The sequence below is a fragment of the Arabidopsis lyrata genome, assembly GCF_000004255.2.
Source record: "Arabidopsis lyrata subsp. lyrata unplaced genomic scaffold ARALYscaffold_6, whole genome shotgun sequence".
Lineage (NCBI taxonomy): Eukaryota > Viridiplantae > Streptophyta > Magnoliopsida > Brassicales > Brassicaceae > Arabidopsis > Arabidopsis lyrata.
Window position 1 is genome coordinate 14,304,626 of NW_003302550.1, and position 24,959 is coordinate 14,329,584.

Here is a 24,959-nt window from a genome sequence, read left to right on the forward strand (position 1 = left end):
CTTGTGACAATCTAGTTCCAAATGCTTTGTTCTCTCATGAAAAATAGCATTGTTGGCGATGTGAATAGCAGCAGTTGAATCACAGAATAAGGCTACTGACTTAGACTGTGGTACCTGCAACTCTTGGAGCAAATTGACCAACCAAATCACTTCTTTCACAGAAAAACACATTGCCCTGTACTCAGATTCTGCAGAGGACATTGAAACCGTTGGTTGTTTCTTAGATTTCCAGGAAATGAGAGAGTTTCCTAGAAACATACAGTAACCAGTGGTTGACCTTCTTGAGTCCTTGCAAGAACCCCAGTCCGCATCAGTAAATGCTTTTAGAACCATATCGGATTCAGAAGAATAGAACAAACCCAAACCAATGTTACCCTTAAGGTAATGCAGCACTTTATAAGCCGCTTTTAAATGAGACTGCTTAGGGGCTGAGGTAAATTGACACAACCTGTTCACAGCATAGGTGATGTCAGGTCTTGTGATTGTAAGATACATCATTCTGCCAACTAAGCGCCTGTAGAGCTGCGGATCATCAATGACAGGTTCGTCACTGCCAAGCACCAGTTTAACATTTGGATCCATTGGAATGGAAGACGGCTTACAAGCCAATAACTTTGTCTCTTCCAACAATTCTAGCACATACTTCCTTTGGCAAACTGAAATCCCTTTTGCAGACCTTGCAATTTCCAAACCAAGAAAATATTGTAAAGTACCAAGATCTCGGAGTTTAAAAGCCTTTTGCAAATCCAACTTCAGAGCATCAACTGTATCATCATCATTAGCAGTGATAATAATATCATCCACATACACCAATACCGCAACATACTTTCCATGGATATTTCTAACAAAGAGAGTATGATCAGTATGTGATTTTTGAAAACCAAGCTTCTTGAGAACAGAACTGAACTTGAGAAACCATTGCCTTGAAGCCTGCTTTAAACCATATAAGGATTTGTGCAACTTACAGACTGCATTTGGAGGTAAAGTTTCTCCTGGCTTAGCTGAATAACCTGGAGGTAGAGTCATGTATATTTCTTCATCGAGATCTCCATTTAGGAAAGCATTAGAAATATCTAGTTGATGTAGACTCCACTTCTTAGCAGCAGCAACAGCTAATAATGTTTTGACAGTAGTCATTTTAGCAACAGGAGAGAAGGTATCAACAAAATCCACACCTTCTTGTTGTGTATATCCCTTGGCAACAAGTCTCGCTTTATAACGTTCTAAGCTTCCATCGGCATTCAACTTGGTTTTGTAAACCCATTTGCATCCAATGGGTCGTTTATTAGGAGGCAGTGAGACTATAGACCAGGTATGAGTACTTTCCAAGGCTATTAATTCTTCATTCATGGCCTGAATCCATTCAGCAAATTTCTTGGCTTGATGAAAACTAGAAGGCTCTGCAAACTGTGTGACTGCACATATATAAGCCTTGTACTCATCTGTCAGTCTCTCATAAGACATGTATGAAGCTAAGGGATAAGGAATATCAGTCTCAACCATGTTACAGTAGTAATCATGTAGATAAGCAGGAGACTTTGAAATCCTTTTTCCTTTATCTAAAACTTGACTATCATTTGCATTAGTAGCACTGACATCAATAGTATTCTCCACAATTCTAGAAGAATCTCCTACTTCTTTTGAATTGGTACTATCTATAGTCGGGCCATTAACTAATGCAGAGTCAAGAATAGAAAAGAAATCAGGTGAAGTAGACATACCAGTAGCAAAAGGAAAGATGTCTTCGTGAAACACAACATTTCTTGAGATGTGTATCGTTTGTGTGTCCAAGTCCAACAATTTATAACCCTTATAACCAGCAGGGTATCCAAGAAATAGACATGCCTTTGCTCTAGGCTGAAATTTGTGTATATTCTTTGAAGAGGTTGAACTGTAACAAAGACAACCAAACACTCTCAATCCTTTATACTCTGGTTTCTTATTTGTCAATACCTGAAATGGTGATTTGTTCTTCAGCAAAGGTGTTGGTAGGCGATTTATTAGAAAAACTGCAGTTAATACACAGTCTCCCCAATATTCTAAAGGTAAATGAGCCTGAAACATCAATGATCGTGCCACATTCAAGATGTGCTGGTGTTTTCTCTCAACAACCGAGTTCTGCTCCGGAGTTTCTGGACAGGAATGATATGATTGAATGCCTTTAGACCTGTTTAATTCAGTAACCTGAAGCTCCGGGGCATTATCAGATCTCACACCTTTCACAACAGCCTTATATTGATTTTCTATCATCTTTAAAAAGTCGGGGAAAACTTTCAATACCTCTGACTTGTTTCTCAGTAAGTAAATCCATGTGACTCTACTGTTGTCATCAACAATGGTGAGGAAAAAACCTATAACCTTCTGTAGTTGGAACAGAGAATAGTCCCCATATGTCTATATGTAGCAAATCAAAAGCATTTTCTGACATATTATTGTGAGAAATGTATGGAAGATGCTTCTGCTTTGCAAGAGGACAAATAGAACAATGAAGGCCTTTATTATTATTACTCTGTTTGATTCCAAGTACATTGGTAATAGATTCTATCTTGGCAACAGAAGGATGACCTAGTCTATTGTGCCACAAAGTAGTATCTACAACTACATTGACAGAATAAGGCATGCTTCCATCACTTTGAACTGTAATAGACTCTCTATCCAAGACATATAGGTTTGAGATTTGCTCACCACTCCCAATCGTCAAGCCCTTGATAGGATCCTGTATCATACAAGATACTTCATCAAATATCACACGGCAATTCATATCTTTCGTCAACTGACTAACACTGAGCAAATTCAATCGAAAATCTGGTATATATAGAACATTGTTCAATACCAAACATTCATTTAGTCGAACTTGACCAATTCCTGCAATCTTAACATCTGGACCAGTTGGTAAAGTCACAGAGTTATCATTATAAGTGTCTGACATACTCACAAAGAGAGATTTATCATGTGAAACGTGATGTCTAGCACCACTATCAATGATCATTGACTTAGATGATAGTGTATTACCTGTGGCTCTCAAAATCCCTAAAAAGTGTAAAGTGGAGGATGAGAATGCCATACCAGGTAATGCAGTAATTAATCCACCAGAAGTAGATGGCATCATAGTATGATCAAGTGGTGCTGCTAGCTGAGAATTGAAGTATGCAATAACACCCTGTATCTGATCTTGTGAAAGAGCAGGTGGCTGAATAGTGAATGGTTGACCAACACTGACGTTCTCATTAACACTGGACTCTTTGAGAGCCAACTGAGCAACAACAGGTTTAGCTGTAGTAGTAGTTGCAGGCTGCTTCCCTTTGTGTTTAAAGCCAATCGGATATCCATGAATTTTATAACAAGTATCTTTTGTATGGCCATTATAACCACAGTGAGAGCATATTGGACGAGTGGATTTCTGACCATTGTAAGCTGCATTGATAGAGACCACATTATTTGGAGCTGATGATATCTCAGGAGCAGCTACATGGAAGGCTGAAGCAGTCTGAACAGGATTAATACTCCTCTGACTATAATCTTGATCAAGTAAATTGTAAACTTCTGCAAGAGTAGGAACATTCTTCTTCATGATAATCTGGCTGCGAGCACTTGAATAAGACTCATTTAGACCAGCCAAAAACTTGATTATCTTAGTATGCTCTGAATGTGTAGAAATAGTCCTGCAGCAAGCACAATTCTGACAAGTTTGAGCACAATCCGCTCCATCAAGATCATCCCACAATGTCTTTAATTTGGTATAATAAGTAGAAAGATTCATTGAGCCTTGATGAAGAGACCAGATTTGCTGTGTTATCTGATATGATCTTGGTAAGTTTGTGATATGAAAACGCACCATCAAGTCATTCCATATCTCAGAAGCATCTTTGAATCTCAGAATACTTCCATAGATTTCCTTTGTCACAGAATTAAGAATCCAAGACTTAACCATCGCATTACAACGTGACCAGATGCGATAATGTGGATGTGTCTCCGACGGTCTAGGAAGAGAACCATCAACAAACGCAAGCTTATTCTTCGCATCTAAAGCATTAGTGATAGCCATATTCCAGGTGTTGTAATTAGTACCATCAAGAATCTCAGAAATTATCGAAGCACCAGGATTATCACCACTATTCAAAAAGTAAGGCGAGTACTGGATTCCATCAAAAACAAAGTTATCTTGAGTATTCAAAGGCGGAACAACCTGATTTTGCATCGAATTTGTTGAAGAAGCAGGATTAGCTCCAAAAATCACCGGAATAGGTGCTGTAGTCACCGGAATAGGTGCGATATTCACCGGAATAGGTGTGGACGTCGCCGGAATAGGTCGAACAGTCCCCGATCGAGCTGGAGTAGAAGTACTAGCTCCGTGAGCTAAACGCTTTGAAGTACGACGAACAGTAACCATTTTGAGTTCAAATTTGAAAGAAAAGATCAATCGGAGAGAAAGATCCGATCAATCAAGAGCAAAGAAAGAAGAAAACGAAGATCGCAAACGAAGATCGACGATGGTGAAGATCGACTATGGTGAAGTTAGCTTCACCGCTCTGATACCATGTTAGACGAATCGAAGATTCCAGAAAAGTTTGTTACAGAGAGTTGAAAACAGAATCATCTTATTCATCTTAATGAAATGTTTACAATAGAAACCTCTTATATAGAGGGAAAGTTTCGGTATAGACATTGAACCGATTACAATTAACCGGTTTTACATAAACCGTAGAATCAATTCATTTATACGTCTAATAGTGTCACTCAAGCTTATCTCGAACCAAGTTGCTGGCATCCTCCTCCCGTTCAACTCACCCTGCAACAACCTTTCATTCTTGAAGCATTGATTATGAATGCTTTTCATCTTTGCTTTTGATAATTTTATCACACTTTGAACATTGCTCTTCCACTAAACCCAAAGAAATCACCTCTCGTATATTGCTGCTAGTGAAGGCAAGTACACCTAAGAACGTCCCCAGACTGACAAAGAAAAGCATAAATATTATAGGAGAGAGCAAGTAGCATAATCTAAAACAAAAAGTTTCTGAAAACTACCTTGTTTGTTGGGTAAAAAGAATACCGTTGAGAAGAACAAATCTAATTCAGAATGTGTAGAGAAACTCATTTGCACTAGTTACTTTACCTTCTCCAGACCAGCTACCAATTCTGCAAGGTATGCACATAATGTCACTATAATGTCGAGCCAAATTATATAAAAAAGACATTTGTTCAAGTGAAGAGACAAAACGACCTCATTTATTTCCGGCGTTCAAGATATATGCCCCATTGGTAAGAACAGCAAGAAACACAAATCTGCCAAGTGCAAGAAAAGCTTGATCAGGAGAAAATAAAGTCAGTTTAAAAAAAATATAACTACTAGAGATGCAGTCATATCAACATTATGTAATAGTACGCAGCAACTCGTCTTATAAAACAAACAAAAAAACTGTTTCTAAGCACATCAGAAAAATGAAAACATAAACAAAACCTAAAGGGGATTAGATAAATGAAATTGATGTAAGGTCTCATCTATGATTTACTTTGGGCAATCTCGTTAGTGATTTTGGAATGTGTATTAATGTACCTGAATCATCCCAGGATACCCTTCTGGGTTGGTATCAGGCAAGAGATTAACACATCATGCTTTGTCGAGCCATTGTGCTTCAGCGACAAGGATATTGATTCTTCCCATTAAAATCATACTCTCGTCAGACAAAAGAAAATATAACATTCATTCTTTAATTTCTTAAATATGTTCGATAGATAACACAAGCAAAGCTATTTAATTTATGCAATTATAGTAGTTCAAGTGACCTTCATTGCAGTAGTGGGGATGGATTTATTGCCCGTCTCTCCTTGGGAAATGTAGGCTGGATCATGTCCTACAAGTACTCTATGTAATTTTTTGGAAAAATAGAACTCAAGGGCTCGATGTTCAATGTTGAATTTCTTGCAAAACGTTATCCATTTCCTTGCAAATTCAGCTGTTTCAATAAAAGATTAAAAAGTTAGCATTGTTGAACCAAAACTCGCAATTTTATCCACCGAAAGAACTCGGAGAACCGTGTTTTCTGTTACAGTAGGAAGCTCTTCCATTGGGTCCACCGGACTAACAAAAACATCACGAGAGCTCTAGCTGTGATGGTTCACCATCTTGATCGTACCTACAACAAAAGGAAAAAAAAAAAAAAGCAAATGCAAATAAACAAAACACTGTACAAGTTCTTATTCTTAAACCCACTGAAACATAGTCGCACATTTCACTTTCTCTTTCCTGGTCTAGAACTTCACAATTTATGATTACTACATAACATGTAGTCCCACTAAATTTGAAGATATATGTTTTATTTCAACCTTCTTGTTAACATATAAACATTCTGTTTGTGATTTGTTAGTTTAATCTAAGTAACGGTAAAGAAGAGAAACTAACCTTTGCATGCATGGATGAGTTGTTTGCGCTTCAAAGGATCCTTTAGCTTTCCACAAAATGTCATTGCTGTTAGTTTGTTACGTATTACTACTACCAAACGAGAATGTATTCATATCAAAATAGTTGTTTGAAATATGTAGTCAGCTTTAATTCTTCCACAAGTTTTAAGGCTTCGATTTACTTCGTGTACATTAAGTCACAGCTCTGGAATTATCTATTTGCCTCTCTTCTTCATCCAGTTCCTACAATAAGATTTTTCCCAAAACCAACTAATCATTTTTCACAAGTAACAAGGAATAGAATCTTATTTCTCTACTTCCCATTTTAATGAAATTTGGGCGATAACAGTTAAACTGTTGATCTCGGGAAGCTCTTCTTGAAAACCCGATTCTTGCGTTTGTACTACAAAATTATATACAGAACAGTTAGTTAGAAAACATTTTGAGATTGGATCTGACTGTTTTGTATTTTCAAGTTTAAGTCCCAGGGTAGAAAGAATGAAGAAGCAATGCTTTTTGGGTTTGTTAGGGTCAACATTCTCGTTCTTCTTCTTTTCATTTGTTGTCTCTTTCTTCTTCTTCAAGAAGTATATCTAGCATAGCTACTTAGTGTGATGATTGCAATCAAGTAGAAGCCTGATGACAAAGACATAGTCAGACTATTGCAAGAATCATAGACCAAAAATATTAAAATAAGCCCAAAGATTCCAACAGTTCTTAGCAATGCGGACTCCTCATGAAGCATTGTAGTAAGGTGACCAAAGTTTTGCTTAATCAGTGTTGCTGCAATAGAGGTTTAGAGCAAGTCATTCTATGCTCCGGTTAGAAATCTGAAATACGTTCTAAACAGCCAGCTATGGTTTCACAATCCAATCAGCCTGATAGACATGAGCAGAAATGCAGAATACTGATTTTCTACAAAGATATTATGCAAACTTAAGAGTATTTAGACTCCCCAAAAACAAAGGGTGATGACCAAATAGAAGCAAGAGTCAATGGAGCTAGTTTACAAACGAACCTTCACCCATCAGCAACAAACTACCAACGAAAAAATCATCCGCACTACCCTTGAAACCATCCTCCCAGTTCTCACATCAAAGACACTTATCTCTACTTTCTGAAAGTTGGAGAAAAATCAGAATCCTTTGCATAAAAATCAAATACAAATAAAAGTTGGAAATTTAGAAGAGAAACAAAGATGCAGTCATACTAGCATCTCGCTGGTTGTTTAGTCCTTGGCTATGGTAAGTGACCATGTATTTCTCACCTAGCAAGAAATCAACTAGTTTTACCTTCAGCGGAGTCAACACAAATAAATTCAATCAAAATAAAAACAGAAGCACTACGAAGAGAAAGAAAAGTCGAACCATAGTATGCTGATAACGCATGAGATATGTGAAGGTATCATCACCACCGCAAACAGTTCCGGTCTGCTTTTGAAATGACACAAGATTTGTACCTAAAGAAGACCCTGCACAATTTTCTTCCCAATATTGCATATCAAATCTCTCCAAACAGTCAAGTAAAAAATATGGGATATACACAAAAAGATGTAAGTGACTTACAAGACGCTTATTAGCAGATCCTGGCTTCTTCTGTCTAGCATCATTCCATAAAACTTCAATATCAGGGCCAAAACGAATGACTAACTAACTAATCCCGATATTTTCATCAATAAGCCACTTTTTCAAATTCTTCTGAAATGTAAACATAATTAAGTAACGAGAATAAGCACCTCAAAAGGCTGAATTGAATACAAAAATGTACATACAACAAGAGGTTATGCGATTAAATCAATGCCTTAATAGATACTTACCCTGACGCAACTGGCAAACACATGAATTCACAGAATTAACCATCGAATATAGCCAAAATAAATAAATGATTACACATACAAATTAGAAGTTATTACCTGATAAGTTTTCAAGGTACATCCGTACATCTCAATTAGAAACACTGATGTTGCTAATGTCATGAAAATTACACATACCTCAGACACATACACATAGGGCTTTGTTTGAGGAGGCATCCACTCCGTCACATTCATCCATCTGTCAAACTGATTGAACATGTTTACGGAAAAGATGTGAGACATGTCCAACTTGTAGCCATGAATATTTTAATTAGTTTGAGACATACTCTTAGCAAAACGTAGAACCCAAGACATGACATGATTTATCCCAAAGCCATATATTACCTCAAAGCAATCAATGTTAAGAGTTACTTAGGATTAGAGTGATACTTCTATCACAGAAGCAACAGAGCTTGCATCATATTTTCATTTACTGCACATTGCTTTGGCTACTGTCATCCATATCTGAGAGGCAAGACGGTGAGGAAGAACTTTAACCATGTAACTCATGCATTGCTTCAACACCAAAAATAGGCTTTAAATACTACGTCCAATCTTTGAAATAAAAGAAACTCAACCTTATTTTGTTGGAGTACCCTAACTATTATAAGAAAAAGTAATCATAATTCAAATGGATCGGAAAAAAAAACAAGAAAAATCTAAAGATTAGGGGGCAAACAAAATCATCAATCTTAAAAACAACCAAGCCTGAAAACATACCTCTACTTCACAAAAACATGTAACAGTAATAAATATCTTTTACTAGATATTTTGCGCATGTAAAAATCCAGCGATGCATGTAAGAAACCAAATCAAGGATTAGAGACCTGTAAAGCCAAAAAGAGTGAAAAAGGTGGGAAAAGTTCACTTCCCCTTATGATTTTGTAGAAATGAAACTGAAAAATGGTAATGATAAGGCGGCTAAAGCTTCAGCTCTTTATCTTGGACTCCCTTGATTTCCATTTGATCTGTCTAGGCTCTGTAGTTGAAGAAAAAAACGTCTAAGTGAACAGATCAAGAACATGGGACACTAGTAGCTGTGTCATAGTAAAAATTAAAGCAACTAGCAAAAGCAGTAAGCACAGCCAGTTTCTAACCATATATGTGCCTTAACCCTCAATATATTATTTGATGGCACGTCAAAGGTTTTGATAAGTTTGAGAGATCCAGAGCACGTCAAATATTGTGTGACTTCTTCTCCTCAACAAGTTGATATTATTTTAACGAACATGATGATGTTCTACCACAAAAAAAAAGTAGTAAGAAAAGTCAAACAGATATATTTGAAAACATGTTTCAGAAGTAAATCTTCTAATTACCGTTCCTAGCTGCAATGAAAATTAGTGCATGGCCTGGAGATAAAACAACTTCGTGCTTAATACCCTCAACTTAGGTGCCCTAGAATAATATAGAAGATAGTATAAAAAAAAAAAAAAAACAGGATGGATGCAACATGAAGAAGTCGTCATCATCCTCATCATTGTCAGAGGAAAATAATGAAATCAGACAAACAAGTGAATCCTCTTGTTTGATATACATTTGTATTCATGTGGGAGAGAAAGATAACAAGGTGGAAGAAACCTAGAATTCCTCTCTGATACGTAAATTTTGTATCCAGTAAGTCATTTATCACCTGATACAAGAACAAAAGTAAGATAACTTGCAGTCAGATGAACATATAATCACACTCGCTTAAAACATAAGACATGATCACTTATAACACATGTTATTAATATTCTTGAAAGTGAAGAGAATAGGAAACTATATCTGAGGCTAAAATCCTTAAGTTGACGGCTTAGTTCCAATTGAAATGGCATGAAGTGGGTCTTCCTTATGCTTTCTGTCACCGATATCTTTGATTTCCGCCACTTAACCTGCATTTGGGACATAACAGCAAACTTTACTCGATGCAAACTCTAATGTATATAAGTCGAAAGAGTTCTACCACCCTCTGTAGCCTCAAGAACTCTACCAGCTAATTCACCAAATACAGAAGAGACGTACTGATCCATGCCCATGCCCATGCCCAGTCAATGAAGATTGCAGAAGACGAGTTAACTTAGAGTCCTGAACTGGGACATGCGTTGTCTTGCTTTCGATCATTTTCTAATCACCTACATATTGAAACAATAAGAAAGAATTTATAATCAAAACATCATAAAGATTCATCTCAATGTTCAGGTGACATTCGGACCCAAAACGGAAAAGACTTCTCAGAAATTAAAGGCATTGATCATCAAGATACACTAGATCACTACTAGATCAATGCACTGAAGAATAAATTTAACATTTAAAGATTGGAAGAAGACAAAATCATCAATCTTAAAGAAAACCAAGCCTGAAACATACCTCTACTTCACACGAACATGTAACTTACTCACACCTCTCTACAAAAAAGACTTTTGATTACCTCAAGAAGGTAACTAGCACACCCAACATGATCACCTGCATTGATTCCTACGCTTGGGCCAACTTGGAACTCTCACTCCACAAATGTTTACAATAACATCAGAGGATTGGCAACTGGTAAAACATACAAATAACAGAATCTATTATCAAAGCTCCATTGAAAACGGGCCTGGACACCTGTCCAGGCATAACTTCACCATTAGTACCACTAATGTTAATTAAAGCATGTAAACAAGCTTTGTAATGAGCATCTACAATGTCACGCCCCCAAATCTTGTCAGCTCCAACTCCACAGTAGTAAGGACCCTGACAACAAAACAGAATTGGTTACTTTTTTTTGTTAACCAACACAAAAAAATGTTTTTTTACTAGATATAGATTTTGCTCACGTAAGAAATCCAGCGATGCAAATAAGGAACCAAATCCTAAAATAGAAAACCTGTAAAGCCAATAAGAGTGAAACCAGTTTCCAGTCAAAGTTTTTGATAAGTTTGAGAAATATATGACATGAACCTCAATGACAATGAGATATATATCCATATCTTCATATATGTGTCAGAATGAATCTATTAGAAATAGCAAAAAATGAGCTAGTTACCGGAAGAAGAATTAAATGCAGAAGTCAAGGCAGCTTAAGCAGAAGCCCTTTACCTTGGTTCCCACTGCTAAACTGATCCTGTCGAAGAAGGGTAAATTGTAAGCACCTAAAAAAAAAAAAATATGATTGGTGAAAAGAAATCAATTTCTTAGAGTCCTCCTCTCCCATAATTCTTCCAACTCCTTGAGAAAAGAAATTGAGACGTGATGAGTTACAAAAACAACGTAAGATATTCTTCAAAGTGAGGAGAATAAGAAAATATATCTGAGGCTAAAAGCCTTAACTTGAGGGTTTATTCACAGTGTTAGTAAATGCTGTATTATATTATGGATAAACTTATTCGCATACCTCATTGTATATTTCAAGATATGAAAGACAAAGAAAGACCAACACTGTGAGGGGTTACTATGCATATCTGGTGTACCATGCATAGTAACTGAACTCCACATCTGGTGTGAAAGAGGGGTTAGTTCCAAGTGAAATGGCATGAAACAGGTCTTCCTGATCCTTTGTCTTACTCATATCGTCGATTTCTGCCACTAAACCTGCATTTGGGACATAACAACCAACTTACTTGATGCAAACAATCACTTAAATAATACAAGACATTCTCTTTGTTTCCCCAAACAATCATATTACAGTCTCTCCATTTAGATAAAGAAATTGCTAATATGGAATATCCTAAAATCATCAATGTAGTTTCAAGTGAAGCCAAAAGAAATAAATGGTGTTTTAAAACAAACCTAAACTAGGTTGGAAATCTTAAAAAAATGAATTTATTGTCCTGCAGCTTGAAATAAAAATTACGATGATCTAGTGATTTGTGATTATTCTTAGCAAGCATAGACTTCAAACCATACTTTCTTGAGCGTCAGCTAGCCAATTTTTCTTGATTCTGCTTCAAGCTTGTTACTATCACACCATTACAACGATATGAGAATTCTTCTTCAGAAAATCTATGGAGTAGTCAAATATAAGGTTATTAGCCCAGGTAAAAGAATACTTGCCTGAAAAGTGTGTCTTTGACGCAAATTGGTCTCTCTACAGACTGTGTTGTTGCTGTTGATCTTTTCCAGAAGATATTCCACACGCTTCCAGAAAAACCTAGTAACATGTCCAACTCAAGTATGAAACCATATCAGTTAGTTAATATAAATCAGATCGAAGTAGAACTTTTATGGGAATAATATATTGAGGAAAAAGTCCTCACCACACTATCTAAACAAGTACTGAAATCAAGAGATTTGTTCAAGTGCACTGACAAAACTGAATTAAGTACTAAGAAGACACAATGTACCTAAGACACATGTTAATGTTACTCCAAAAACAAAGATGAGCCAAATTCATAGAGAACCTTATCAAATATCGCTCCCTTGACGAATTCTATCCCATTGCAAAATCATCATCCATACAAAATTTCAAGGTTATTTCACATGTAAACAACCTGCAATAAGAAAACGCAGAATCTCACCTTGAATTGAAATCTGAAAATCAGTTCAAATCAAACCATAAATTGATTAAAGTAGCTACCTAGTGTGATGATTGCAATCAGGTAGAAGCCTGATGACAAAGACATAGTCAGACTATTGCAAGAAAAAACATAGTTTGACTATTGCAAGAAATATTTAAAAGATGCCCTACTATCTTTTGATAGATTTGAAATTTGAGTGATGGGAATTAGCTTTTCTATCAAGCTGAGGAAACTCCATGATGAGGTTTTGACAACTGACAGGATTAATCCAAGTGTGTACTTCCAACTCAGCAACGCCTACTCCTCATGAATCATTGCAGTAAGAATATTGATGCTCTGCAAATGCAAAAATAATATGCAAGCTTAAGAGTATGTAGATTCCCAGAACACAAAGGCTAATGACCAAGAGTTAATGAAGCTATTTTACAAACAAACCTTCACCCATCAGCAATGTTTTAACATGCATTTCTGGTATATTTCAAGATATGAAAAAACAGAACAATAACTGAACTCCACATCTGAGGTGAAAGAGGGCTTAGTGAAATGGAATGAAGCGGGTCCTCCTTATGCTTTGTCTGGCTGATATCTTTGATTTCCGCCACTAAACCTGCATCTGGGACATAACAGCCAACTTTACACTGAAAACTAAATGATACAAGACATTCTCCATTTTGAAAAAAAATTGCGAATATGGAATATCCCTAAAATCTTCTATGTAGTTTCAAGTGAAGCCAAAAGAAAACAATATATGTAGACTTCCCAAAAACAAAGGCTAATGACCAAATAGGAGCAAGTTTACAACGAACCTTCACCCATCAACTTGGTGGAAGCTGTCCATTTCTCATGTATTTCCTTCAGTGCCCATGCTTTCGACAACATTATCTACTACCTTCATTGATTTCTTGTCTATTAAGAGGAAAGTCTCAATACCAGAGACATACATAGTGTCTTTGCTGAGCTTGACAAAGTATTTCCCATCTTTTACACCAGTCCATATATAGAAAAAGTTTCCAAGATATCAACAAATGGATATAATAGCAAAATAGAGGATACTTCCTTTATGAGCCACCAGCAACACCAGTAACTAAAAAATCATCCTCCCAGTACAGACATCAAAGACCTATATCTCTACATGAAATACAAATAAAAATTGGAAATTAAGAATAAAAACAAAGATGCACTCATACTTTCATCCCGCGGGTTGCGTAGCTCTTGGCTAGAATAAGTTACCAGGTATTCCTCACCTAGAAAGAAATCAACTAGTTTTACCTTAGCGATGTCAAAATAAAAAATCCAATATAAAAAAAAAATAGAAGCACACGAAGAGAAAGGAAAGTCAAACCATAGTATGCTGATAACACATAAGATGAGTGAAGGTACATCACCATAGCAAACAGTTCCACGCTGCTTTTGAATTGTCTACCTAAATGAGACTGGAGACCCTGCACAATTGTCTGTCTGTAATCCATGTACAATGGTTCAATCCTTCTTAGCCCAAGTAAACAAATAATAAACATAACCAGATTTGATCAGATAACTAATTGCATGATAAGTGTTCTTTGACACAAATTAGTGTCTATAAAGAGATTGTTTTGTTGTTGATCTTTTCCCGAAGATATTCCACACGCTTAAAGGCTCAAAAATAGTAACATGTCCAAACTCAAACCTGAAACCATATCAGTTAGTTAATAGAAATCAGCAAAAAATATCCTTACCACACTATCTACACAAGTAGTGACATCAAGGGAAGAACAGAAAAAAAATCATGAAGTCACAAATTTTACAAAGAAATTTGCTCAAGCAAAGTGACAAAACGGCCTCATGTAACCCTACAAAACTGAACTAAGAACTAAGAAGACCCTTGTTAAGGTTACTCGAGAAACAAAGATGAGCCAAATCCAGAGTGTACATTAAGTAAATATAGAGAACCTTATCAAGTATCACTCCCTTGGCAGTAATAATTCTATCCATCAGCAAAATCATCATCAATGAAAAACTTCGAGGTTATTTCACATGTAACAACAACCTGCAATACGAAAACGCAGAAATTATTTACATGTAAGTAACTTATACGAACATGTTAGGTTTGAAATTCTTAAGGATTCGCTCCACCACAAGCGTTCCCAATTCCTCCTCCTTGAGTCCATCCTCCGTCAAGCATAATGGCGAGTTTCGGCGCGTGGTTGCAGTCACCAGCACAATTCCACTGTCATTGTCATAGACCAGAGGCTTCCATTGGGCAAGCACTGCATTATTTGAAAGAAAGAACTCAAAATTTTCATGTAAATCAAAATCCAAAGTAATCAGATTGCCAAAATTAATTGGTTGTTAAGATAAAGCTGAAAGGTTACTCGTAAGAGTACATCCATATCGATTACATGCAGGGTTCATTCCAGAAGTTACCTTAAACAAACAAGTTTCACAGTTTTCTTTAGACTAAATGGTCGAAATGAAAACATAAGTTTCTAAACTAGGTTTCAAAGCAACTTGAAATACCTTTTCACCTCGAGTCAGAGACAACCTGATATGAGTATTGTCAAACATACCATTGGTTATGAGAGATCTGAAGATTGCTTCTTTAACCTGTAATTTTTGGCACAAGAAAGCTGTTGCGGTAGCGTAGTATTAACAGAACAAAACTTAGCGATTGGTCACCAGATGCGTACCTCTTTATACGCTGGAACATTTTGAAAGCCAGAGATTTTGCTGAATCAAACAGCCTTAACCAATATTTCAACATATAAAACAACATTGCTTAGAAAACTCTGTTATATGCTTTTTCGTTTCTAGATTTGACTGTTTAGACCGATCTAGATGTTCCTCAAGCTTGAATATCTTTCCCTTGTAAATCCGAAGTCCTTCACATACCGAGTCACTGTCTTGTACAACCGAGTAGATACATTGAAAAGAAGAAGAAAAAGTTAGAATATGCAAGTTTATCAAAACCAAATAAACCCTATTAGAGATTCTTTGACCCTCATAATTGATGTCCCAATTTCAATCACCTCTATTGAAGGAAAAGGAGAACACGTGAGAATCCCTGAGAATTTGCTTCACGTGGCTCCTGAAATGTTGAACTAGACTTTGCTCCAGCAAATCATAATGTGACAATGGGAATCTCTGAAGGAAAAAATTAATACCAAACATATCTTAGATTGAATTTAGAATCATTGAACCACAACAAACAAGGGCCTTACTCGAGGATACTTCTTTGGAGATGAGAAACCTGTTGATTCGTGCACACTCTTGTACCACCATGGTGCCCATATTCCATCTGGTATAGTACCAACTTCCCATCTTAAAGCAAAAACAGCAAACCATAGTGAAAATTAATGTTTTGATATCTATCAAACCTTAAGATTATCATAGGAGAAAACCTTACTAAAGCATAGAGGCTTGAAATGGAATCTCCAAATCATCACAAAGACTGCGTAGTTTAGTCTGCATGTATATATGGATGGCATAACATGTAGGAGAAAAATACATCTTTGTGAAACTTTTACATATTACGGAAACAAAACCTCGGGATCTAGCTGAAGCTGATCCGCATCGATGAGTGCTGGTGGTGTTCCCATCTCACAGAGATTACTACATATCAAAACTAGTTCCCCTAGGCCTAATTCGAGAAACGATGGAAGGTGTACCTTCGCAAAGGAAGGCTGCAAAAAGGATAAACAGAGAAGAACATTAGATGAAACATTGGCTAAAGCTTAGAACCGGTGTTTGATGAGAAAGCCTAACCAGTATGTGAAGAGGATTTCGTATCAATATGAAATGCTTTCCTTTACTCATCAGTTCACTTGGCAAACCGAAAAGCCGCTATTTTGAGATATTGCTATTCAGAGGGAAAACAGAACAAAACAATATCATTGTTATAAAAAAAGAAAAGAGACAAAAAAGAAAGTTTGATATTATGAACTTTGCCTTATTATGAACTTTGCTTCAAACCAAACAAACATAGACTTTTTACCTTACAATACCGGTATTATTTTGATCCTGATCCAAGGGACCAAGTGAAGTGAGTGATCTGAAACCCACAACAAGACACAAGCCAAAACTCCAATTCTCTGATTTTGTAATTGTTAGATATCCTGCACACAAAAAAGTCTCGCACGCATCAGTAAAAAAATGTAAAACTGCAATTTTACAATGTGATATGCATCAAAATGCTCCCCTTTTCAGCCTGAAAATTCACAAGTTTTGGCAGCACATTCTACCGAAACAGTAAAAGTTGGTTTTTCATTATAGCATCGATCGACATAATACATACAACTTCAGAGTCTTTTGATGATTCCTCTACATTGTAAGTGAAATGGATATCTGCTTCATAGCCTATTTCAGTAAACTGCATGCATATCTGCATTTAGCCAACCGAAGAACTCAACTAGTCCACTTAGTCTTAGAGGAGAATATATTCAGAAAACCACAATGATTCCAACTCCTGAAAAAAAAAATTGAAGTTATGCTAGTAATTAAGTAACACAGAATTAAAATCTAGGAGCACCTTTACGAGGACATAAACAACCAAAGAGAGTTAAGGAACCAACTAACACAAACCCATCCTCCTAAGCGACCTAAAGCAAGAGCGAAAACATGAACGCTCTATAATAAAGAGAACCTAACACAAAGAAGTGAACCCACATAATCAAGAGCCGAAAAAAAACTGATCTATACAATCACTTTGGCCAACTAATCACAAAAAACTTTCAACTTAACATTATCTCTCTCAAGAAAAGGAACCTGAAAATTCTTATCTTGGAACATCAAAATCTATATGTATCCAGAATCATCGACAACCTATAACCAAGAGATGTAACACATAAAAACTAGTAAAAGAATTACTGCAAGATTGTTAGAAACTGTAACATGACACCAAAACTATTACTAGCACACCCTACATGCTATCAAATCACAAGATTGATTCCGACCATATATTGATAAAGGCATGAAATAAGATGACCTTTTTAAACCTCTTCGAAAACTAATTCATACATATAGACCCTGACTTGCATTTACCAAGAACATGCAGAAAAACCTATGCACGTCTCTTTTGTACAGTACTAAGACCAATAGCACAACCAAACAAATAAAACTTTCCAGTTCACTAGAGAGATGGCCAATATGCAGAGCAAAAGATCTCTGTGAAGCAAGATCCTTAACACTATATGCACTAGCTTCTTTCTTTCAACTACAAAAGAACAAGAAATTAGATGCAACATCTAACTTATCCAATCAAAAAACGAAAAACAGGTAACCACATACATTCAAAAGGATCATCTGTTGGCTGTTGCTGAACCGCAGTTTTGTGCAATGTTAATGTACTAACACCACCTTGCTGCCAGAAAAATTTGATATAAGCAAATTTGTAAATAGATACTGTAATTTCAACCTTAGAACATCGTCTCATGTCAGTGTAGCATCAATCAACCGTAAAAATAAAAAGTACAGGGAGAGCTAAATATGGGACCTCATTTCTTTGTGCACTCTTTGATCCTTACTTTGCTTCTCTTTCGGCTTTTCTGAAACAGTCAACTTTAACCACCAATCCTATCTCTTCATCTATCAACTGAAATAAGAGAATGAAAATTAAGAAAGAGCACATAACTTTTAGAAAAGAACGATGAATAAAATAAATAGCCGAGTCAAATCAAATGGCAAAGATTTAACCAGATCCTACAAAGATTTAACCAGAGATCACCAATTATATAATGGCCAAGCGAAATAAGCATGAACGGAACACAAATGAACGAAACACAAGAACATACAAGAGAGATCAATCAGGTATAAAGAATATTGATTCGGCCAACTCCAAGACACAACATAAAGAAGTATCGATCAATCAGGTATAAAGAACACCTGTTAAAAAAAAAAACAATAATGAACATCAGAGACCGTGATAAAGGTGAAAGGAACACAAACTAATTCAATAAAAAGGGTTCAAGGAACTTATTTGAATGCGTGAACAAAATACTCCTTCTTGTTGTCAAATGAATTTCAGCTCATGTTGAACCAAATAAATATTCAGTAGTAATAAGTTTCAACAGCTATTAAAAACCAAGTATTGAATATCCAAAGGGAGGAAAACTCTACAGAAATGCTACACTTACCTGGCGAATGAATAAGTTTCAGACTAATACTAAACCATCCTCCTAAGCGACCTAAAGCAAGCTTGAAAACATGAACACTCTATAATAAAGAGAACCTAACACAAAGAAGTGAACCCACATAATCAAGAGCCGAAACAACTGATATATACAATCACTTTGCCCAACTAATCACAAAGAACTTCCAACATAACATTAACTCTCTGAAGAACAGAAGGAACGTGAAAATCCAAATCTTGGAACATCAAAATCTATACGTATCTAGGATCATCGACAACCTATAACCAAGAGATAAAACACATAAATTAACTAATTCAAGCAGCTTAGATATCAAACAAAGAAACACATCCAAAGATAATAGCTTAAAAACCAGTGAAAGAATTACTGCAAGATTGTTATAGCAAATGTAACTGATATCGAAACAATTACTAGCACACCCTACATGCTATCAAATCACAATATTGATACCGACCAAATATTGATAAAGGCATGAAATAAGATGACCTTTTAAACCTCTTCGAAAACAAATTCATATATATACATCCTGACTTACATTTACCAAGAACATGCAAAAAATCTATTCACGTGTTTTTTCAGTGCTAAGACCAAAAGCACAACCAAACAAAAAAAAACTTTCTAATTTCACTAGAGAGATGGCTAATATGCAGAGCAAAAGATTTGTTGGAAGCAAGATCCTTAACACTATACGCAATAGCTTCTTTCTTTCTTCAACAAAAGAATATGAATTTAGATGCAACATCTAAGTTATCCAATCAAAAAAAGAAAAGACAAACCTGTAACAACATACATTCAAAAGGATCATCTGTTGGCTGTTGTGGAACTGCAGTTTTAATGTACCAACTTGCTGCCAGAAAAATTTGATATCAGCAAATTTGTAAATAGATACTGTAATTTCAAACTTAGAACATCGTCTCATGTCAGTGTAGCATCAATCAACCGTAAAAATAAAAAGTACAGGGAGAGCGAAATATGGGACCTCATTTCTCTGTGCACTCTTTGATCTTTACTTTGCTTCTCTTTCGGCTTTTCTGAAACAGTCAACTTTAACCACCAATCCTATCTCTTCAGCTATCAACTGAAATAAGAGAATGAAAATTAAGAAAGAGCACATAACTTTTAGAAAAGAACGACGAATAAAATAAATAGCCGAGTGAAATCAAATGGCAAAGATTTAACCAGATCCTACAAAGATTTAACCAGAGATCACCAATTAGATAATGGCAAAGCGAAATAAGCATGAACGGAACACAAAGGAACGGAACACAAGAACATACAAGAGAGATCAATCAGGTATAAAGAATATTGATTCGGCCAACTCCAAGACACAGCATAAAGAAGTATCGATCAATCAGGTATAAAGAACACTTGTTAAAAAAAAAACAATAATGAACATCAGAGACCGTGATAAAGATGAAAGGAACACAAACTAATTCAATAAAAAGGGTTCAAGGAACTTATTTGAACCACGTGACTCATGTCAAAGTCTACTTCCCCTTATGATTCTCTTAGCGTTTGGATTCAGCAAGCCCTTCTTTTAGACCCTTCATTCTTGAAAAAAACATCCAGATCGTCCTAATCGATATTTCTCTAATATTCAGGATCAACCAGCTTGCCATGGGAAAAATCAAATTGTAAATTTTCAGGAAAAATCAATTTGATCCGTTCTGCTAAATATGATACCTAAGCCCATTTTATATTCATGAGAAAGACATAATTTTAAGGTTTCGAAGTATAAATTAAAGCAAACAGAAAATATACATACCTTCAGGGAAATATTCAACATATGTGTGCATGTCTGATTGTTAGCGATGAGTTTACGTCTCTCATAGTTAACCTTCACACATTAGACAAGATAAAAAAAAGTTATACAAGTAAAATCCAAAAGAGAGAAACCACTATATAAGGTAAATTTTTTACCTAGCAGGTCACTTTATCCCCCATTGATACATCTCCAGTTTCACTAGAGAGATGGTGAATATGCAGAGCAAAATCCGGCAAGGTGCTTGCGCATAAAAATACTTATTTTGAAGCAAGATCATTAACACTATTACGCACTAGCTTCTTTCTTTCTACAACAAAAGAATAACGGTTTAGATTCAACATCTGAGTTATCAAGATAAATAGGACAAAGAAATCACATGTTGCTGACACGCCCGTTTTGATGTAGTAACACCAACCTTCTGTGAAACAAAAATGGTGTCAAAATATTTGTACGTAGATAACTGTAATTTATGTTAGTGTAAAAAAAACAAAGTAAAGGGAGAGAGAAACGTTGGAACAAATTTGGCTTGGCACAGGGTACTCTATGATCTTTACTTTGTTTCTATCTCAGCTTTGCTGAAACAATAAACGAACCACCAATCCAATCTCTTCAGCCATCAACTGAAAAAAGAGAATCAAAGTGAAGTGACTGATGAAAAAAATATGAAAAAGACGCAACAGGACATGAGGAGAAATTATATTTGGTTGAAATAATGAAGTCAACCATCTACTATGTAAGAAAATTGTGATAAGATGCAATGTAATAAGAAGAAGAAAAAATATAATATAGTACCTTCTTGACAGTATTTTTCACACTGAGAAACTATCTAAAATCTAAATCAAGTAAAAGTTACTCTAAAGTCTAAACAGTTATCAGCAAAAAACAGACGAGACCGGAAGACCATCAGAAGAAAGAGATAAGGAAGTTGTCGCTCGAGTCAACCAAGTAGGAACGAAAAATTATTCTGTGTTAAAACCCACAAGAACTTGCAGAAAAAGCATTACCACAAAAGGGAAACTGCTTATCGTGTCCTGTAAAATCTTAACATAATATCATATATTAGTTACCTGATTATGGAGAACACTGGTCAGTATTTAGCTTGTCTACCGCATCCATCTCCAGAATGTTTAAGTCCTCAACTGAACCATTTTTAGAGCGATGAAAAAATAAAACCTGTTAAAAGAAACAATAATGAACATCAGAGACGTGATAAAGGTGAAAGGAACACAAACTAATTGAGTAAAAAAGGTTCAAGGAACTTATTTGAATGTGTTAACCAAGTGACTCGTGTCAAAGTACTCCTTCCTGTTTTCAAAAGAATTTCAGCTCATGTTGCAACCAAATAAATATCCAGTAGTAATAAGTTTCAACAGCTATTAATCCAAAGATTGAATAACCAAATGGAGGAAAACTCTATAGAAAAGCTCGACTTACTTGGCGAATGAAAAAAGGGTCACAAGTTTCAAATCATCACAAAGACCGTCTAGTGTAGCCTGCATGTATATATGGATGGCATAACATGTAATAGAAAAAGAATTTACGTATTACAGAAACAAAACCTGAAGCTCATCCGCATTGATGACTGCTGCTGGTGTTCCCATCCGACAGAGATCACTGTATATCGACACTAATTCCCCCAAGCCTAATTCGACAAACAGAGAAGAGCATTAGTTGAAACGTTGGCTAAAGTTGAGAACCAGTGTTTGATGAGAAAATCTGACCAGTATTTTAAGAGGATTTCTTATCAATATGAAATGCTTTCCTTTACTCATCAGTTCACTTGGCAAACCGAAAAGCCTGTTCAGAGCTCAGACAGAACAACACACTATCTTTTTTTAAAAAAAAAAGAGACAACAAAGAATGTTTGATAATATTAACTTTGAAGCTTAAAAATCAAGCAATCTGAGACTTCTTACCTTACAATACCGATATTTCTTCGATCCTGATCCAAGAGACCAAGTGAAGTGAGTGATATGAAACCCAAAACAAGACACAAACCAAAACTCCAATTCACTGATTTTGTAATTGTTAGATATTCGAGTAATTGCGGTACCTTGGTGTGCACATGAAGAAGGGTTTGGCATTGCTGATTCAGATCTTGGAAAACTGAGATGCCAACCTCTCAGGTGTCATATGATCCTGGAATCCAAATCCTCTCAGGCTTTCTGTATGTCTCACATCAAAAATAAACTAGCACAAGAGAGATAAAGAACGAGGGCGTGAGAGCACATGTCCAGATCCAATGAGTAACTAACAAGGAGTGGGCAGATCAAAATTAAGATAAGTAATAATGTTTAACATGGGTTCAATGATACTAAACATTAGGAAAGTGAACACTAAATTCTTTTGTGCTGAAAAATGGAAGAGCTTAGACTGTTCATATAAGAGATGATGAAAGCAAAAATGATACATTGTAGGGAAATTGGACTGTAGGATGCGGCAATGCATGCATTTCATAGAAACCAAAGCTAGTCATGAAATTATGAGAATTAAATTAAATTCGATGCATTACCTGAATGTGAACGTTGAATGCTTCTTTTGGTTAAGTTCCCTCGTGTTCAAATCCTAAAATAAACGGAATAAATCCTGAATCATGTGAAATATAAAATCTTTTATCTACTCTTGCATCTGATAACCAAAAAGTTTGATATACTACTCTTAGATAGATGCATATTTTAGCAACTTTGATTACCTCTCGTTTTGTACTTCAAGGTTCTTGGTAAGTAGGTATTGGCACACCAGAATCCTCTGTCTTTTCTTGTAAGCGTTTTGCAGTGTTCTTGTTACCCGCCCAACTTTTCCGTCACCAATCACACACCCATCAATTTTCACAACCTATAACCAAAGAAGAGGAGATTATTATGCTCAAAGACTTACTGTTTTCATATGGTTAAGTAAGATCCTTTGAAGATGTTATCAAGAACTTTAGCTATAGGGTACATTTATTCAAAGATTCAGCTGCAGAACCTGAAAAATGTGATTTGTGGAAATTTTCTTCGACTCTTCTCCCATAATGATAGTAAATCACTGGCACTGATAGATACCAAAAGCAATTCGAGTAATTGCGGTACCTTGGTGTGCACATGAAGAAGGGTTTGGCATTGCTGATTCAGATCTTGGAAAACTGAGATGCCAACCTCTTCTGTCTCCAGCATTAGTCTTCTAATCTCCCTGACTCTGTCTTTTGATTGGTCAAGCCTCTTCACTGACATTGCCAATCTTCCTCTTTGATCAGCAGATACCTGGAACGAGAACAATAATGTCAATCGCAAAAACGCCTCTGCCATCTAAAAAATTATGCGAAGATGAAAAATAAAGAAGGGTCCCTCAGGACACATAAGCTTACCTCCGCCACTCTGGATTCCATCAATTCGCCAGGGACGAGACTCGTTTGAATTCCTTTTTCAATTGGTTCAGATCAATTTACGCTCGTTTGAATTCCATCAATTTACGGTCTTTTAGTTTAGAAAGACATACAGCTTTAGCACTTGACTGCAAACTTCTAGCCTCAAGATCCATTTTCCAGATCTACAAAACAAAACACAGAAGCATATATTGAGTTTTAAAACTAGAACAGAACGGTATAAAGATTAAGCAAGTTGATTGTAAATACCAAGACATCAGCTTCTTCTAATCATGACTTGATCTCAGTAATCTTCCACTTCTTCTCCCCTGCAAAAGCTCTGGTTCTATGGCACCACAAAATGTAACAACTTGGAGCATGTCTATGCACTATAACATCAAGAAAGACAGTTGTAAACATAGACTGAGAAACAAATGATAAACCAACTTCATAAACCTCTGCAGCTACATAGTTAGGTTCTCATCTTCAGTCTTGATCCAATAGTTGATTTGTTTCAAACAGAGCTTGCAACAAGGAGTAACTCACAAATAAAAAGGAGACGAATCAATCCCAATTCAGAAGTAAGAAAAAAAGTATAATGGAGTCAAATCATCTACGTAAGAAATCATTTACACAAGTAAATAAAAGTAACTAATGAAATCAACTATCAAGAACCAAATATTAGAAAATAAATAAACAACTAATACAAAACCATCCTCCTAAGCGACCTAAAGCAAGAGGTCAAAAGTCATGTTAAAATATGCACACATCTTGATAACTGATAAGAAAACAATGGATAATTTTTCTAAATTCTCATCTTGATCTCTGTCATTCTATTTTTGTAACTAATGAAATCAACTATCACGAACCAAATATTAGAAAATAAATAAACAACTAATACAAAACCATCCTCCTAAGCGACCTAAAGCAAGAGGTCAAAAGTCATGATAACTGATAAGAAAACAATGGATAATTTGTCTAAATTCTCACCTAAAAT

The 24,959-nt window shown here is 35.8% G+C and overlaps 1 protein-coding gene and 3 long non-coding RNA genes across 10 annotated transcripts; all 4 read right to left on the reverse strand.

The window, feature by feature from the left end:
* Positions 1-4,595: 4,595 nt before the first annotated feature.
* On the reverse strand, positions 4,596-9,656 carry LOC9310521. 4 transcript variants are annotated; one of them, XR_002331233.1, is made up of 10 exons: positions 9,574-9,656; positions 9,352-9,494; positions 8,315-9,231; positions 7,968-8,099; positions 7,770-7,873; positions 7,613-7,669; positions 7,421-7,519; positions 5,225-5,286; positions 5,029-5,139; positions 4,599-4,953 (listed from the first exon to the last, which is right to left on the reverse strand). It is a non-coding gene; the product is annotated as an uncharacterized LOC9310521 (long non-coding RNA). The 4 variants fall into 4 exon arrangements; XR_002331232.1 differs by having other exon boundaries at positions 8,315-8,461; positions 8,600-9,494; XR_002331231.1 differs by having other exon boundaries at positions 4,596-4,953; positions 7,162-7,519; positions 8,315-9,494.
* Positions 9,657-9,925: 269 nt separating this feature from the next.
* LOC9310522 lies at positions 9,926-12,174 on the reverse strand. Of its 3 annotated transcripts, none has more exons than XR_002331236.1 (5): positions 12,122-12,174; positions 11,262-11,806; positions 11,053-11,102; positions 10,665-10,969; positions 9,926-10,368 (listed from the first exon to the last, which is right to left on the reverse strand). It is a non-coding gene; the product is annotated as an uncharacterized LOC9310522 (long non-coding RNA). The 3 variants fall into 3 exon arrangements; XR_002331237.1 differs by having other exon boundaries at positions 9,926-10,128; positions 10,227-10,969; XR_002331235.1 differs by having other exon boundaries at positions 9,926-10,969.
* Positions 12,175-12,184: 10 nt separating this feature from the next.
* Positions 12,185-22,615, reverse strand: LOC9310523. The gene is made up of 18 exons (XR_002331229.1): positions 22,536-22,615; positions 22,341-22,416; positions 20,775-22,261; positions 20,620-20,691; positions 18,200-18,298; positions 16,703-18,067; positions 16,474-16,567; positions 16,254-16,391; positions 16,115-16,173; positions 15,930-16,029; positions 15,738-15,852; positions 15,399-15,607; positions 15,229-15,315; positions 15,084-15,135; positions 13,168-14,978; positions 12,903-13,068; positions 12,792-12,821; positions 12,185-12,705 (listed from the first exon to the last, which is right to left on the reverse strand). It is a non-coding gene; the product is annotated as an uncharacterized LOC9310523 (long non-coding RNA).
* Positions 22,616-22,751: 136 nt separating this feature from the next.
* LOC110227526 (vesicle transport v-SNARE 12-like) lies at positions 22,752-24,616 on the reverse strand. Of its 2 annotated transcripts, none has more exons than XR_002331215.1 (6): positions 24,233-24,616; positions 23,966-24,147; positions 23,587-23,861; positions 23,312-23,454; positions 23,132-23,184; positions 22,752-22,809 (listed from the first exon to the last, which is right to left on the reverse strand). XR_002331215.1 is itself a non-coding variant. In XM_021021935.1 (6 exons), the coding sequence occupies exons 2-5, from the start codon at positions 23,984-23,986 to the stop codon at positions 23,178-23,180; spliced, it is 342 nt and encodes a 113-aa protein (XP_020877594.1). In that variant the 5' UTR covers positions 23,987-24,147; positions 24,233-24,616; the 3' UTR covers positions 22,752-22,809; positions 23,132-23,177. The 2 variants fall into 2 exon arrangements, 1 of the variants encoding a protein (XP_020877594.1); XM_021021935.1 differs by having other exon boundaries at positions 23,691-23,861.
* Between the last annotated feature and the right edge of the window lie 343 nt (positions 24,617-24,959).

Bases quoted from the DNA above. Each gene is read 5' to 3' on its own strand.
- LOC110227526 (XM_021021935.1), bottom strand. From the start codon at position 23,986: ATGGAATCCAGAGTGGCGGAG. The intron at 23,862-23,965 runs GTAAGCTTATGT...TTCTCGTTCCAG, and splicing joins TGGAATCCAGAGTGGCGGAG to GTATCTGCTGATCAAAGAGG. The intron at 23,455-23,690 runs GTACCGCAATTA...CTTTGGTTATAG, and splicing joins TTCTTCATGTGCACACCAAG to GTTGTGAAAATTGATGGGTG.